General features: G+C 53.1%; 1 protein-coding gene across 2 annotated transcripts in view; it reads right to left on the bottom strand.

Annotated features, from left to right (window-relative positions):
* Nucleotides 1-17845, bottom strand: part of TMEM132B (transmembrane protein 132B) — a 608028-nt gene that overhangs the window by 413275 nt on the left and 176908 nt on the right. For both annotated transcript variants that reach the window (XR_010729317.1, XM_066260825.1), the window contains exon 4: nt 687-873. Coding sequence is in view for 1 of the 2 variants with exons in the window: in XM_066260825.1 (XP_066116922.1) it covers nt 687-873 (187 nt within the window). In the remaining variant the exon portion in view is untranslated. The remainder of the gene's footprint in view (nt 1-686; nt 874-17845) is intronic.

Raw genomic sequence — 17845 nt, 5'->3', positions numbered from 1 at the left:
GAAAAGGGTACTAGGAAGATGCCACCCCCACCAGCCCCTGACCCGTCAACTCCATCCCTTCTAAGGCCTGAAATGTTCTCTATGACCCTGTCCTCAGATGTGGCCCCTGAGCTGGGTCATGAACCAGCCCCAAGCTCAGACAAGAAATCTGGTCCCCTCCAGGCCAATGAAACAAAAACACAGGATGGACGTATGGACCCTGGGAGGCTCTCCAGGTTCAGTAGGTCAGTTCCCAAAAAGGACTCTTTTGGTCTCTCTGCATTTTAAAATGTACCAATCCCCAAGCTACCTGGAAACCCTCAGGGCAAAGCCGGTTGACCAGGGGCTGGTCGCTCAGCACAGAGAGGATCTGTCCCCACCATGCACCCCCAGTGCTTTTCTGTGAAACCCTCCCCACTCCGTGCCATACTTGGTCCTGATACAGACACAGATTAAGACAATAAGGACAGGACCTCCCCGGGGACCAGTTCAACAATATCCACAAATAAAAATCAATTTACACAGTAGACCCTAAATAGTTTCTAAGGAGGCATGTGGAAAGGAGCGAATCCAACACAATTTACGTGTGCCTTCCCTGTTTAAACACCACGGGAAGTAACAGCTTATAGAGTGCAGCACATTTGTCCAATCTTAAAAGCACTCAAAGAAAACTCCGCGACACTTCTCCCAAAGGCGGAGCTTCTCACCATTGCAAGAGGGACGATGCCCACAAAGCTGGTCTGGCTGACGAAGATCTCAGAGACGACCAGCTCACTCACGGAGTCCTCCGCTGGGTACTCCACTTGCCACATAATTGGCTGGGCCCCAGCCAGGTCGCTGCTGTTGTCCACTCCGAAGTCCACTTGCAAGATCTCGGAGATGGAGCCGTTCACTCTGGAAAAAACAAGCACATGTCAAAGTGTGACTTAAAACCCGAGACTCCGCAGGATGTCAAGAATGCAATAAACTGCCACGTTCCTCTTTGCTAACCAGAAGGACAGCCAACCTCAACAAGTCACACAGCAGGGTCAACAGACCCCAATTCCCAGGTTGCCCATCGATGGCAGAACGGGTGACAACCCTTTGTCGGGGCCTGGCAGGAAGCAGCTCATCTTCTTTGAGTGACACCATGCAGAGCTGTCCCCAAACCCACCATCCAAGCACCACTCAGAAATGTCCCTAAGCCTTTGTTTACTTTTGCTGTTACTCCAATTATGAGGCTCATCCAGTTCTATTTCTACTTCTATTCTACTTGGGCTGTGTGTTGATGGGCACATGGGTCAAACTCTCTGAGCTTTAGGATTTGGAGAGGATAGCGGTGACCTCCTGGGCATCCTAAGAGCAAGAATGGGAAAGGACTGCACAAACTGTGAGTGACATGGTAACAGTTGAGTCTTCAATTTGTCAGCCTGAAGTGGGAAGAGGTGTGAGGTAGGAGACCCCCACCTGCCCTAATCCATGGAGTGATGACTGTGTGTGTGCGTGCGTGTACAGGGGAAATACATGCTCAGGTGGGCCAGAAGAGCATCCTCCCTCGTGTCTAGTACACAGAGCTTGAAGTATTTAGGGGAAATACAGCAGACGGGTCACATATAAGTGAAGAGGACACATGTTGTTCTCAGTATTTTTACATACAGGAGCCCCTCACCACTCACAGACGTGGAAAGTGCTGGCTATCGCGTTGACGGAAGTTATGGGACAGAGAGGTACAACACAAAGCAACCCTCAGGAGACTGGAGCGTGACCCCCAAAAGTCCCCATGTCTGTCACTCTGAATCCAGCTTCACCCAGACCCAAGGACGACGACAGCTGAATGATCATGAGGTCACAGCTCCCGAGTTGGTCCGAGTCACACCAACAACTTATGCCTTTATTGCCAATTGCCAATGGGCCTGCCTGGCCCAAAATGAGCTGGGAAGCCCCTGCCCTGCCTTCTGGGGTCTGAGCAGGGTCTAGAGTTCTGACCCCCACGTCTCACTGGTGAGGAAAGAGCTTAAGGGAAGAACCTGCTGCCAGCAGCTTGCCCAACAGCGTGCCGTACCATGGACAGCTCCCTCCCGCAGAGGACTCCAGGCTGGGTGGAGAGCACGCCCAGGTGCCTGCCCTGCACACAGGCGTAGAGGTACCAGGGACAACACTCAGCTACCGCAAAGGTGCTGACAGAACCAAGGCACACGGCCCTCCCTGGTAGGGAATCCTATGCAGAACAGAACCACCCTGACCCCAAGTAGAATTGCCCACATCCAACCTTTTCCCGCTTAGCGGAGGTTTTTAAGAAATGTAGGTACCATTCGGTCCAACATGATAGACCCTTGCCACAAGTGGCTATTTGCACTGGGGTGAAATTTCCTAAAATACATAAATAAATCAAATTAAAATTTCCGTTTCTCTAGTCATATCAACCTCATTTCAGGGGTTCTATGGCCACACTGAATAGCGCAGAGAGAACCACCAACCTGCTGTGACCCTGGGCAGGTCATTTACACCTTTCCCGCCTCGGTCTCCTCATCTAGGAAATGGGTGAGTAACTATCTATCTAGGCGCTCAGGAGAGTTACAAGAATAAAATGAGTGATGAACGTGAACCTGCTTCATGACTCACCGAGTAGAGTACCATAGGGACACAGCGGGATGATACCACAGTCTCCCAAGACACAGTTCGGGAAGGGTCTCAGGACTCCCATGAGCAAACACAGTCAGGTGTTCCCAGTGAGCCCACCTGGGCATGGGTACACGGGAGCTACAAATGCTCCAGTATCAGTCTGTAATGCCGTTTTGTGTGGGAGAGAACATGTGTGTTGAACAGGGGTCCTGGCCTCATGGGAGGGCCAACGGGCACACATGGGAAGCTCCTCCCAGGGGACCCCATGCACCTGGGTATCTTTAGTGAAAGGGCAAAGAAGAGGTTCAGTGCTGCACTTTGAAGTTCCAAAGGCATTTTAGGAACTCGGGCATTTAGCTCTCGGCTTTAGACATCGCCTTTTCCCCATCTGCCACCTTCTAAAGTCCCCTGGGTGGTCTCAGGAGTTCCCACATACCCATCGGCTGAATCCCCTAGACAAACTGCATGTGCCTATCAGGTCAGATTAGAACTTCAATTTCTCGTTGCGGGGAGATCTAGTGAGAGAGAAAAAGGAGGGCAGCTCTCTCTGTCATCAGCCGTTTATCCTAAGAAGTCTGCACTCTGGTCTCAGGGCACAGAAGTGGCCCATCTTGGGGCAAAGGGGGGAATGGGTCTGTGTGAGGCTGGACCCTCCTAGACATGGGCTCGTGGCTCCTCCTGCTCCTCTCTGGCCTCCCAGGTGGTGAGCTGGACCCGCCACAGGAATTGGCCTGAGTCCAGCCACTGGTGTGCTTGCTAATGAGTCCATTTCCAAGGAGATGAGTTTATAACCATTACTTTCACTTGTTCCTGATCTGTTCCTGATAAGCCTTTCAATTTCAGAAAAGTGCTTCCTGGTTCTCTCCGTAATTACCAGCTGCCTTTGAGGAGTGAGGGAACCCGAAATAGTCAGCAGACATTTTCCCCCTGGGGTGGAGAAATGTGTGTGTGCATGCGTGCATGTGCACGCATGTGTGTAGTTATGTGTGCATGTGTTTGCATGCAGGTGTGTGTGCATGTGTGTAGTTGCATGTGCATGTGCACACGTGCATGTGTTTGCATGCAGGTGTATGTGCATATATGTAGTTATGTATATTGTGTGCGCATCTGCATATGTGTGGTTATGTGTACGTGTGTGCATGTGTTTGCATGCAGGTGTGTGTAGTACGTGTGCATATACACATGTGCATGTGTTTGCATACAGGTGTGTGTATGCACATGCGTGTATTAGGAGGCGTTCACTGTTTCTCCACTCAAACTAGAGCACACAGTCTCCTCCCAAAAGGACCTGCTTCCCAAAAGCCCCGTTTCCCACAGAGACCTGTCCTTTAATAAAAGCTGAGCCTCCGCCCAGGACCCTTGATGTGAGGCTGAGACAGCTTAGACATGTCAGCAAGGAGGAGGAAGAGAGGGGGGAGGGGAGTGAGGAGGAGGAGAGAAGAGGATGGGGAGGAGGAGAGAAGAGGATGGGGAGGAGGAGAGAAGAGGATGGGGAGGAGGACAGGGACGGGGGCGGAGAAGGGGTGGGGAGGAAGGTGGGGAGGAGGGTGGGGAGGAGAAGAGAAGAGGGTGGGGAGGAGGGTGGGGAGGAGGATGGGGCCCAGCCCAGCAGCTCACTCCAGGGGAACCACCCCCAGCCATTCCTCAGCAGATCTCTCCTGATGAAAATAACAGTTGTTCTGCAGGCATGGTGGGAGGAAGAGGGAGAGGGAGGGAGAAATACAGAGTCACATGGAGAGTGTGAAAGCTTGGACGCCTCTCCAGGAGGCTGCGCCGCTTACGCACATTATTTTTCTCCCCAAAAACTTCTAGATGGTTCGGAGCCACCAGGCTGTGGGGCCAAGGCTCTCCCCACATGGGCTTCATCTAGGAATGGAGTGAGAGAGGGGCCATCTCGAGTCTCAGGGCCTCAGTTTCTTTCTTACGAGCCTACGTCCGAGCGTTTTTTTAAGAGAGACCCAAGAGCAAGGTGAATATGGAACAAGGAGGGCTCTGCACGGGTGCCCACAGAAGGACCGCAGGCAGCTCACAGGGCAGACCGGGAGGCCGCCCTCCGACCCCGCCCTGGACAGTGCGCCCCGGAGGGCAGCCGTGGGCCCCGTGGACCACTGCAGCTCCGACGCAGCGGCAGGCTCGGCACCTGGGAACGCGCTGGAACTCCTTACATATCTGCAAACTCGTGCAACCAACCCCAAAGGCTCAGCGGGATACCCTGAAAAACTTCAGGGGCGTCCTCGGCCTTCTGGGACACAAGGAGCCCCCAGTCAGCCTCCCACCCCTCTGCCTGGCCAGGGAAAGACCCTTACACAGTCTCTGCTTGGAGAAGACGCGTCTTTCTCCACTGTCAGACTGTTCTTTTCATTAAAAAGACTTTTTTTAGAGTAGTTTTAGGTTTGCAGCAAAACCGAGGGGGGAGTACAGAGATGTCCCATAGACCTCCTGCCCCCCTACACACAGCCTTTCCCCACCATCAACATCTCCACCAAATGGTCCATTTGCTACAACTGACATGGCCACGGTGCCGTCACCCGGAGTCCAGAGTTGACACGAGGGCTCGCTCCTGTGTTGTACATTCTGTGGGTCTGAGCAAATGCATAATGTCGTGGGTCCCCCCTTGTAACGTCATACAGAGCAGTGTCACTGCCCCAAGCATCCTCTGCGCTCTGTCTGTCCATCCTTCCCTCTCCTCCCTGCCCCCGACAACCCCTGACCTCTTCACGGTCTTCCTAGCTTTGCCTTTTCCAGGATGTCACACAGCTGGAGTCACCCGGTGCATAGGCATTCCCGGTGGGCGTCTCCCACTCAGGAACGTGGACCCAAGGTGCCTCCGTGCCTTCTCACCCCCTGACAGCTCACTGCTCTTGAGCACCGAACGTCAGTCCACGGTATGGACGTAGCGCAGTTCATTTATCCATCACAGACAGGAAGACGTCCTGGTTGGGGGAAACAAGTCTCCACATCCTCTGGGTAAATACCAAGGAGCAAGACTGCTAAATATACGGATGCGAGTTCCTCAAAGGCCAGAAGCTGTGACCACACCCTGGTCACGCTGGCCCAGGGGACAGTGCTTCCCCCGCTGACACTGACTGAGCGCTCCTCACGTGCTGGGCGCCGGGAATGTCTTCGCAGACACAAGAGAGGAGACCCCCGTCTTCTTGGTCACGCAAATAAAGAAGGTCGGTCCTGGTCACAGTAAACGAATACTACCCTCAAAGTAAAACAGAAGAATCACACGTCTTTTTAAAAAGCTAAATATACTTTTTCCATTTTTCTTTAAATTAAAAAATACACCTGATTTATTTTGACAATCATTTTAATTTTGAAATAGGACCTAAAAAGCACAACAGGAGACAGAGTGAGGGCGTTCGGGGCACACCTCTGGAAGGAGCTCACATTTGGGCCGAGCTCAGGGGGTGGGGCTGGGGGGGGTGAGCAGGAGACCTCAGTTCCCCAGCCAACGTTTGTTGACTGAATGAGTCAATCTATTTTAAGTATTTTTTAAAAATCATGGGAAAAAATGTATTGCAGACCATTAGCATGGACACAAGGTGCTAAATGGAAAAGAACATCTACCAATCTTTGTGCAAATAGCACCTGCTCAACAGAGAGCCGTCTGGCCACCCCACTGAGAATCCCACCTCCCACGCCTGCCACTCTGACCCCAGGCTTCTCCTCTAAGTTTTCCAGAGCTCTCAGCCTCTAACAGGCTAAGTGACTAAGTGATTGTGGTGATCCATTCTCTCTCTCTCTCTCTCTCTCTCTCTCTCGTAAGGAATTTCTGCCTGTTTTGCTCACTACCATTGGCCCAGCACTTACAACATTGCCTAGGACATAGCAGTCCTCATTAATGTCTGTTGAATGAATCAATGACCATCAAACAACAGTTTGAGCGGGATCCCAAATGAATCTGAGTTCAGTGAAACGAGAGACTGTGGCACAGGCGTTGAGGGGAAAGAAATCGGTGCATCAGGGAAGACTTCCTGGAGGAAGCAGGACTCACTCAGTCTGGTCTTAGAAGAACGGGCTTGTACAAACAGCCAACAGCTACAACCTCCACAACTTCACATCCCTCTTCAGAGCCTCTTCCAACCTCCGGCCATGCCTCCCTTTACCTCGTGACTCTCTCCCCCCTCCCCACCCCCACCCTGCTCGCCAGCCAATCCCTCAGCAGGCAGAGGCCCTGTGGTCTGTCTCTCTGCCTGTCGGGCTGCTCTTTTTACAACAGACTCGGGGCCCAGCACTCAGAATACACCGTCTCCTTCCACAATTTCACAAAATCCAGCCACCGCCTCTTTGTCTCTGCTTCATCAAAGGTGGCGCTGCCGCCCCTGAGCTCCCCGTGGAGAGGGCATGGTTCAGGTCGCAGATTCAGGCGGTGACTGGCAGTCCAAGGTCTAAAAATACTGGAGAGCTCCCAGTCTAGAGCAGAAACATATCATCTCTCAGGCTCAAAAACGTCTCTCTTCCCTGGTTTGGCTTCCCGACATCCTAGCAACAAATTCCTTATACAGAACTTAAAAAAAAAAAAAAAAAAGGAGACCCTAGGACGACGTCCCACGGGAGTGGCCCATGATGAGGGGTTCCTTCGTGACCCCCCGGTCTGGTTAGGAAGGTGCACAGAACCCCCCGCGGCTACACTGCGGGCTGCAGGTCCAGAGCAGACGTTACGGGCTACCCACACCACCGCGGCTCACAGAACCTGAGTCAGCCGCCAATACTTTCCGCCCGGGGCATCCGCACCCCAAACGTGGCACTTCTGGCTTCTTCGGAAAAACTGGAAAAGCAGGAGACGCTCTCCCTCCTCCCCACGTGGCCACCAGCAGGGGAAGCAGAGGGACACCCTCTTGAATGAGATGGAACCTCTCCGTGAGGCTGGGGACATTTTGCTGAGTGACATGCCCCCTACTGCCCCTGGGCCCTGTAGCCTTTTCTGTAGCCTTTTCTGATCACCGGAGAAAACACGTCTTGGTTTTGACCTCCTCGTCGCTGCCCTGTGAGCAGGGTCTCTGGCTCACGGGTGACTCCTTGTTCTGCCTGTGCCCTCCTGCCTGGGCCTTCCCAGGAGACCCAGGGCCCGGTCCCAGCTCCGGACACAGCGGCGAGCCCCGACTTCAGCTGGACGAGGGATGCTTCCCAAGAATGGGAAATCCTATGAGGAAATCCTTCTGTGGTGATGAAAAATGATTTGACCTCGGGTGATGGGCACACAACACCATCAATGGTTCAAATGTGATATTGAGCAATGTCTCCTTTTAATATTCTAAATAAAGTTAAAATAAACACACAAAAAAAATATGTATATATATAATGAGTAAGAGGAAGGGAGGAAGGGAGGGAGGGAGGGAGGGAGGGAGGGAGGGAGGAAGGAACATCCCAGACTTGGCCCGGGATGTTTCTTCAAATAGAGCTACTTATCGTTAACAAGTGGCAGTGGCTTCTTCCAGCACAGGACCCAGACCCGAAGGGAAAATGCCGGCGTGAAAGGGCGGAGAAGAGATGGGAATGAAAATGTAACTCTCTCCAGCGGGGCTCTACTTCCCATCCAGCCCCAGGACCCACCATGGTGCTCCTTCCGGGTCCCACGCGACTCCGCTGTGTCCTCAGAGCAAAGGTCTCTCCTGTGTCCACTTGAGTCCACTTGCACCTGTGTGTTCCTCAATGAATGCGAACCCAGCCGTGCCAGGTCCCTCTAATCTACACCCACGCAATGCTGCTCCCCGATGCACCGTCCAGCAACCACAGAAAAAGATCTGTTCATGGGGAGATGGGGGTTCGGTCGAGTTCTGCCATGCTCACAGATCACCAAGCACGTCGGCGTGGTCACACGGGTTCAGACAAGGGGGCTATGGGACCAGAGACGAGGAGGAGGAGGTCGGCAAGGGCCCCAGGAGAAAACAGTCTGTGAGACTTTCTGACAGCGTTACCGCATCAGCTGGGGCCCACCAGGAACTGGACGGGATCAACCCACAAAATGTAAAAAGAGACCATTTCCAAGCACGGGGGCAGGGCAGTGGTAACCAACAAAGGGTGCGAAACCCCAGCGAACCGGCCACAGCGGGATGCTGCCATTAACCGGAGCCTGAAGGTCAAGGTGGTGGTGGTGGTGGTGGTGGGGTTTACAGGGACCTGGTGAGAACTGCGGCCAGGGAGGGCACACGGGGTGGGGCATGTGCACCAGCGAGAAGGACACAGCCACGGCCAAACCACAGGGCGCAGAGGGAACACAACACGGTGCTCTGGCCTCCATGTGCCTGCGCCTCTCCTGGGGCGTCGTCACCCACGGGCTCAAGTCCAGCAGAAGTCGGAGGGAGTTAGCAAAGGGCACACCCAACAGAGTCCTTTCTCTGAACACGGTGACCCACGTGCAACTGCTCTGCATACAGCTGATGTAAAAGTCATAAACATGGGCGTGGCGACGATGATGTTGACCTCGGAGAGGGGAGAGATCAACGCAAGGCACAGAAGGGCTTCGATGATATCTGGACTTTTGCTATTTTTAATTTGATGAAAACACGGCCAAATATTAAAGAGGTGCAATTGGGGGGTGGGGGCTAGTTCAATGAATATGTGGGTGTTCTATTATCTCCCAGACTTCTTCCTAACCAAGGAACATTTTCCTTAAAACAGCGGTTCTCAACCTGTGGGTCGCGACCCACAGGTTGAGAACTACTGCCTTAAAAATAGAAAGTGGCCATCGCCATTTCTCTCTCTCTCTCTCTCTCTCGCTCTCTCTCTTCCTCTCTCTCTTGCTCTCTTCCTCTCTCTCTCGCTCTCTCTTCCTCTCTCTCGCTCTCTCTCTTCCTCTCTCTCTTGCTCTCTCTTCCTCTCTCTTTCTCTTCCTCTCTCCCTCTCGCTCTCTCTCTTCCTCTCTCTCTCTTCCTCTCTCTCTCGCTCTCTCTTCCTCTCTCTTGCTCTCTCTCTCTTCCTCTCTCTCTCTTCCTCTCTCTCTCGCTCTCTCTTCCTCTCTCTTGCTCTCTCTCTCTTCCTCTCTCTCCCTCTCGCTCTCTCTCTTCCTCTTTTTTTTTTTTTTAATTTTTCTTTTTTTTATTAATTTTTTTTTTTTAGAGAGGAGAGAGAATGAGAGAGAGAGAGAGAGAGAGAGAAGGGGGAGGGAGGACCAGGAAGCATCAACTCCCATATGCGCCTTGACCAGGCAAGCCCAGAGTTTTGAACTGGTGACCTCAGGGTTCCAGGTCAACGCTTTATGCACTGTGCCACCACAGGTCAGGCTTCCTCTCTCTCTCTTCCTCTCTCTCTCACTCTCTCTCTCTTCCTCTCTCTCCCGCTCTCTCTTCCTCCCTCTCTCTCTCTCTCTCGCTCTCTCTTCCTCTCTCTCTCTCTCTCTTGCTCTCTCTTCCTCTCTCTCTCGTTCTCTCTCTCTCTTCCTCTCTCTCTCTCTCTTGCACGCTCTCTCTTTCTTCATCAGTTTACCCTCCTCCTGTTTAAGCCTCGTGTGCATTCTTCTGCTGTCTGGGCTCTGAGACACTCCCCCCCACCTGATTCTGAAACCGGCCCCTAATGAGCCAGCCAACCCACTGGCCCACTCTCTTCCCAACCACGGAAAAACAACACCATCTTCCTCTCTTTCTGTTTTTTAAGTACCCGGCAGACAGGGACAGGGTGACCTTATTTTTGCTTACCAACATCTTTCCAGAGCTGGACACAATATGTCTTGATAATGAGTGGACACACCAGGCCCCTCCATGGCCCCACAGCTGAGGCTGCTACCACACCTCGCACCAACAGTTCAGCCAAGCTCTCGACTTACTGGGTTCCATCAGCATCGCCGTGACCAGCCCAGACACGGTTAAGACAATTGCCATGATTAATTCTTTCCCATCCACCTCGCTCTTCCTGACAACGTCCCAGAGACCCTTCCAGGAACCGACCCAGGAATCATCCTGCACCCACTTCCTCGGTATCATTCTTGGGGAGGTCTCCCTCTCTTCTTCCTGTCGCCAACCTGGAGGAAAACTCAGCATACAAAGTGGTCGTGGAACCCACTGCCATGTCGGGGCCCCTACGGGGGAAAGGTCCACCGCCTGACATGAGAGAAAACGCCGCCGTGGGCTCTGGAATGCGGTCCCGTTAGCTCTCCTCGGAGGTCACGGGGTCAGCATCCATGGGGGCCACTGTGACGAAGCCGGGCATCTGTATTTTGATTTACAGTGGTACCTTGAGATACAAACAGACCAACATATGAATTTTGAAGATACGAGCTGCAACTCGGTCTGTATTTTTGTTTGAGGTACGGGCAAAATTCCGAGATACGAGTCATGATTCGGGAAGCTGCCGCTAGTTGGCACGTTGGCGCATGGGTCTAGTATCAGCAGTTTGATATACGAGTTGACTGATTTACGAGCTTGGTTACAGAACGAATTAAATTCATATCTCAAGGTACCACTGTACAATGTTCGTGTTACAACGTTAACTTCCAAACACATCACACATTCCCAGGATTCAACGCTCAAAGAGTACAGACGAAGGGAACAGGGACACATCTTCCTCCTGCTGTGGCCCCAGACCCCCTGCTCCCCACCCTGCAGCCAACCCAAGTTGTTATTCATTCTCTATTGCTTTCCCAGAGATATTCTGTGTGTCTTCGAGTGGGAACACGAGACATTCTCTGCCTCGTTTTGACTCACACGGGGCACACTGTATGCTCGGTTCTGTCCAGAGAACATGCGATATCTGACCCAAAGGGACGGAGGAGCACGGGTCCTTCTCTTCCCTGACATGGAACGGCCAGGAGATGAGGACAACAGCACCAGCCACTGAGTCCCCTCTGACCACGGGGACCAGCCAGCAAGGCCCATCCCCCCACACGCCCAGCAGAGAAGAGGTAAGCCACACGGATGCCGAAGCACGGCAAAACCCAGGCTGACGCTGGCCACACAGCTCCAGGGGTCACCATCACTCTGACTCCAGGGCCGAGGGTGGAGAGACCAAATGTCACACCCACTCATTCGCACCTGCACATCTGTTTGAGCCGTGTCCCCAGCTCTGGGTGAAGCCCAGAGATGCAGACAGTGGGGAGTGAGGAGCAGACTCACACCCAGCAAACTTGAACCACTCTCCCAAGAGCCCGCTTCTGACTTCCTCCTGTCGTGGGACGCAGGGGGCCTCTGCCCCGTGCTGGGAAGGGGCCTCATTAAGTGGGGACCCGGCCACTGCCTGGCGGGCGGCCTGGCTCCCGACAGTGAGAGCAGCTGCTAATGAAGCCAGGGTCCCGGGGTCACGCCCTGTGTGCAGGCTGGTCAGCTGGCTCCCTCCAGGTGGCCGCCAAGGACACCTGTGAGTCCAGGCCCCCTGCAGGCCACCCTGGTCACCAGGGTCCAGGTAATGCTGGCCATCAGCACCAATGTATCCCCAGTCCTGTGTCTCCTGCTGAGACAGGAGCCGCAGCCTCACCGAAGAACACACCGGCTCTCCGTCAGGGGGACGATCACACCGAGACGGCTGGGGCTGCATTTGGGGCCGACTCCACCAAGGTCAGGGCTCAGATGACCCATCTGCAGAACACAGACCCAAAGGACGCCCCCTCCACCCAGAACAAAATATAAAGACCTCAGACGTCTGAGGAGAAACACAGGGGCACACACAGCTCTCTCCAAGGGGCACAGTCGGAAGGTGCAAGAACTATAATGTTCACACACTTACAGCCTGGAATTTTCTCTCAAATCCCAGACTTATCCAACCTCTGTTCAACATCCCTGGGGAGGTATGAAAAGGTTTCTCAAACGTGACATTGAACTTCTGCTTTCCCCCAAGGTCACCACCCACCCTGCACCCCCTCCCTGTCGCCATAAAGGCAACTCTGCCCACTCTTGCTCAGGTCAAAGCCTCGGTCATCGTAAACTCTCCTCTTTCCTCGAAGCCCATATCCGACCTGGCCAGAAAGCCCATCAGTTCTACCTAGAAAATAGGTTATTTTTAAAATGTCTTTAACCGCCTCATGTCCATGACGTGTGCTCTGGTCCATGCCAGTAGCCCCCTGGCCCGGGTTAATGGAGTCACCCCTTGATGACTGCCTGCCTCCCCCTGTGTCCCCCTCACCCTGTTCTCTCTGCACTGCAGCCCGAGCACTCCTATGAGGTCGGAAGTCAGATGTCCCCACTCTCTTGTTCAGAATCCCTGAGGACTTCTCGTCTCCTTCACATAAAAGCCAGAGTCCCCACAAAGATCCCTGAGGACCCCCCAAAACCAGCCTCCGGGCCCAAATGCCCGTTCCTCCCCTCAACAGCTTTGCTACCACGGAGCCCTGTCATTCTGCACCAGCTGCACAGGCCCCTCCCCGTTCCCCCAGGACCAGGCACGCCTCGGCCTCAGTTCCCTGCACGGCTGTCCCTTTCGCCTGGACCACCTTCCACATGATGTCCAACCTCCCCTTCTGGACTTGCCTGAGACACCGCCTTCCAAGCGAGGTCTCCTTTCTTCTTGGAAAGACCTGTCTCCGACTCCAGCCATACCTGCCGCCCTCCCAGCTTTTCCCAGAGAGCGCCAGCCACCACCGAACATTCTGTATCTTATTGATCTGCCTTTTCTAGGGGCTGTTCTGTCCACGAGACTGGAAACACAACAATGGTGGGCGTTGTTTTTCTTCACATTTCCTGCAACACCATCCACAGCCCACAGGAGGCGCTCTGTGGACATGTCATGAATGTGTGAGCTGTGACGCTCAGAGCACCAACTCACCACCACAGCTCAGAGTGAATCATCCCGGTCCTCACATGTGAGGTCACACGGCTGTCTGTCCCGGACTAGGTCTACACGCATCACACAGTCTGTCCCTCTCCCAAGGTACACGTTCACCTGTGGCATCTTCATCACCCCCACACACACCCCCAGGGCAACACTGGATCCTTGAGGAGGGAAGAAGGGGTAGTCAGCTTCCCTGCCTGGGCCCTCCCGAGTCAGAAAGCGGGAAGTTCATGCAACCCCGTGCTCCCAGGCCGGCTGACTCTGGTCATCACGACGCCTTTCAGGTCACGGCCTCTGCGTCTCCTCTAGTGTGTATGGTTGTCAAGCGTGAGAGCGTGAGCATGGGGCTGGCTCCTCAGCCCCCGCTACGCTGCTGACCACCAACGCTAATTGTGTTGTATATATTTTTTCTTATTGAACGTGTTGGGGTACAGGTTCAGGTGTGAAGCAATGAAACATCATGTGCCCAGTGCCCCAAGCAGTCTCTTTTGTTCCCATCCTGCCACCCCAGTTTGTCAACCTCCACCTGTCTCCCACTCCCCTTTCCCTCAGCTATCACTGCACTACTGTCTGTGTCTATGGATTTTATATATATGTGGCGTTTTGGGCGGGGAGGGACCTTAATCCCTTCACCTTCTAGTATCTGGTCCCCACCTCTGACAGCTGGCCGTCTGGTCCCTGTGTCCCTGCCTCTGTCTCTATTTTGTTCATCAGTTTAATTTATTCATTAGATTCCATCTATAAGTAAAATCATACAGTACATGTCTTTCTCTGACTGGCTTATTTCATTCAATATCACACCTCTGGGTCCATCCATGTTGGTGCAAAAGGTAAGATTTCCTTCTTTTTTGTAGCTGTGTAGTATTCCATTGGGTAAATGGACCACAGCATTTTAATCCACTCATCCACAATACCTGATACTGTACAAACGGTACTACAAGGCCACTGTAATCCAAACAGCTTGGCACTGGCATAAGAACTGATCAATGGAACAGAACAGAGAGCCCAAAAGCCAACCCACGCCATTATAAGGTCAATTAATATTTGACAAAGGAAACAGGAGCATACAATGAAATATAAAGACAGTTCCTTCAATAAATGGTGCCGGGAAAATCGGACAGGTACTTGCACACAAATAAAACTAGACCACCAGTGTGCACCATACACAGGAATAAACCCAAAATAGATAAAAGATTTAACCGCATATTGCAAAACCATAAGAATCCTAGAAGAAGACACAGGCGGCAAAATCTCAGACACCTCTCGCAGCCATATTTTTTGCAGATCAATTCCCTCAGGCAAGAGAAACAAAGAGAAAATAAACAAATGGGATGCCAGTGCTAATTTTTTTTGAAACTGTGGTAAGAACACTTGCCATAGGATCTCCCCTCCTCACAAATTTTAAGCGCGCAATACAGTGTGTTGCTAAAGGCCCAATACTGGACAGCCAGTTTCTAGAACTTGCTTGTCTTACGTCCCATGCTAATGCCTTGGAGGCAGGACCTGCTACGATGAACTCGAGAAGACCACTTTCCCAAGGTGCGTAACCAGTGCTAATGATCATTACCAGCTCTCCCTAAGAAGCTAAATGTCTACCTTGACCCGACCACTCCCAAGCATCTCCAAATCATCAGGAGTCACGTCAATACCACCAGGAGCCAGTGAAAAAAAACTAAAGACAAGAAGACAGAGAGAGAGAGAGAGAGAGAGAGAGAGAGACTCTGGGTTATTCGAAAGCAAACCCAACCAGCAGAATCTCTAACCTCATTAACCTTGGCATTGAGTGGAATTAAGACAAGCCCACAAAGAGACTGACATTTCTGAACGCCATTTGGGTTTTTTAGAAAATCACCTTTGAATTCTCGTCACCTTCCACTGAGCTGGCAGCTCTTCAAACAGACATCAGCTGGGCAGAAATCCGATGGAAGTGATTTGCGCGCCCCACTCCCACCCCCCCACGCTACCCCGTCATCCCGAAGTGTGTAAATCTCCCTCCCTCGGCGAGGCACTGTCCTTATGGGGCAGGAATCCTCTCTCCGATGAACTGAAGCCCAGCGATCTTGTCATGTGTCCATTAGGACAGCCTCGAAACTGTTCTGATGTGCCAATCACTCTATAGCAATTAGGTCTTAAGTCAACCACAATTACAAAAGAAAAGGCCATGTGCCCATGCCGCCTCTGACTGCCCCTTTGCCGATGACATCCATCCGGCAGATAGCATAGAATTTCACTCTGATGTGCTTGGCACAGAGGTGAGCTGTACTCTGGCTAAAGAGAGGCTAATTTGGTCCGGAGGATCGAGTACGAACCAGAATTGTGTACGAAATAATAGGAAATAGTGGAAGACTGTAGGATTTTTTATTTTATTTGTTTAGTTATTTATTTTTGTCTCACAAAGTGGCTCCCATACCCAACTACAAGATGCAAAAATATCAGATGGTTCAGGACATGATCCAAGACTTTCGTGCATGGGCTCCAGGGACACAGACGTGGACTTGATCCAGGGACCAGCACCTTGAAGGTGTCCAGTGCTCGCCACACCGCAATCTCATGATCACCACCACCGGGTCTCACCTGCTCCTGTTCTCAGGAAGGAAGATGGCTCTGGATAATGATGAGGTCCCATGTGAGTCAGCACCAGGTCAGACCCTGGGAGGAAAAAGACCGCTAATTGGCCCAAAGTGACAGAATGAAATGTGGCATCCTCTCAGGCGGCAATAATGAGGAGCTCGGCTGCGGTGGGACGGCCACTCGGCTGGCTGACCCTTGGCATCATGAGTGTGTACCCGCGCACAGACACCCCCCCACATACTGCTGGGGAGGGGTATGAGCACGCTGGGAGACAGATAGCACCGCTCGGGGGGCCGTGGCAGGCTGGTTTTGGTCTCAGCCTTAAATCCAAGCCAAAAGAAAGCCCTTCAAAGTCAGAGCCTGCGAAGCTGGTCTTAAAACAAATAGCTGCTCTGTTCTCCCTGATGTCGGCTGGCCGATGGAGTCTTCCCAGGAGAGAGGCTAGGAGTCCGGGAAGCACACGTTCAGGACACAGGTGAGACAAATGGGTGGAGGCGCATGAGCCCCTAGCGAGAACCAGACACGGAAGAAGTCGGGACGGTCTCGAACCCTGAGGTCAGCCCGCCCGGGAAGACGTCAGAAGCCGCTGTCCGTCCCCGTCTCTAATTCTGCCCATTTCACAGACTCCCGCTCTCTGGCGGGGTCTCTAAGTTCGGGGTCATAACTCAACCATCCACACGGTCAGTGAGATACATTTGAGCTGCGTGCCAAGCGCCGTTCTCAGCCGCCAGGGGTTGGAGGTAGGCGAGGCGATGACATTTCTGCTCACCCTCTCGGAAGGAAACAATTAACAAAGAAATGAAAAAAATAAATAAATAAGGCCTCTATCAAATAGGAAGCTTGGGAGTTGTGAGTGACCTCCCCCTAAATACTTCAAGCCCTGCGTACTAGACACCAGGGAGGACGCTCTTCTGGCCCACCTGAGCGTGGCTGCAGCCAAGTGACCATTGCTGACAACACATTTTGCCTCCCCTGTTTGTACAGGAATATTGAGCTCCCAGCACAAGCCTGTATCCCCCACGGCTGCAAGTGCCAGTGACCATCATGACCAAGCACTATTATGGCCTCCTGAGGGCTGAGGATGGTCAGAGCCCCCCACTGACTCCCACGGGCTCACAGGGTGAACAAGGAGTCAGCCTTTGCTGTTTTCAGCCACTGAGATCAGGGTGCGGTCGGGTGTCAGGGCATCAACTAGCCCCTCCCGGCAGATGTGCAGACAGGAAGACCCACACGAGGACGCAAGGGGGAGTGGGTCCAGGTGGAGCTGGGGAGGGAGGTCTCTCGAAAAGAGATACTCATCAGCTGAGATACATCAGTCATGGAGGACAAGGGCTAGTGTCCCTGACGAGGGGAACAGCAGGGGCAAAGGCCCTGGGGTGATGTCCGCACATATGCATGCACGCACACACACACAAACCCCCAGTAGGAGTGGCGAGCAGGATGCTTCCCCTAGTCCCCCTGCAGACACCTACCTCCCTGGTCCAGCCTCCAGCCCGAGAGCTGGCCATCACCACGCAGACCCTTTTCATAAAACCTCACACATCCCAGCAGGGGCAGAGCACTCCAGAGCCCTGGGTAGTGAGTATGGACCTTCCTCCCACACCCCATGAAGACCTAACCCCACGGAGACCTAACCCCACCGGTTCTCTATTAGCATAAATTGTTTTTTTGTTGTTGTTGTTTGTTTGTTTGTTTTTTGTATTTTTCTGAAGCTGGAAACGGGGAGAGACAGTCAGACAGACTCCCGCATGCGCCCGACCGGGATCCACCCAGCACGCCCACCAGGGGCGACGCTCTGCCCACCAGGGGGCGATGCTCTGCCCCTCCGGGGCGTCGCTCTGCCGCGACCAGAGCCACTCTAGCGCCTGGGGCAGAGGCCAAGGAGCCATCCCCAGCGCCCGGGCCATCTTTGCTCCAATGGAGCCTTGGCTGCAGGAGGGGAAGAAAGAGACAGAGAGGAAGGAGGGGGGGTGGAGAAGCAAATGGGCGCTTC

The sequence above is a fragment of the Saccopteryx bilineata genome, chromosome 2 (assembly GCF_036850765.1).
Source record: "Saccopteryx bilineata isolate mSacBil1 chromosome 2, mSacBil1_pri_phased_curated, whole genome shotgun sequence".
In the NCBI taxonomy this organism is placed as follows: Eukaryota; Metazoa; Chordata; class Mammalia; order Chiroptera; family Emballonuridae; genus Saccopteryx; species Saccopteryx bilineata.
This window is presented reverse-complemented; position numbering and strand designations above follow the sequence as displayed.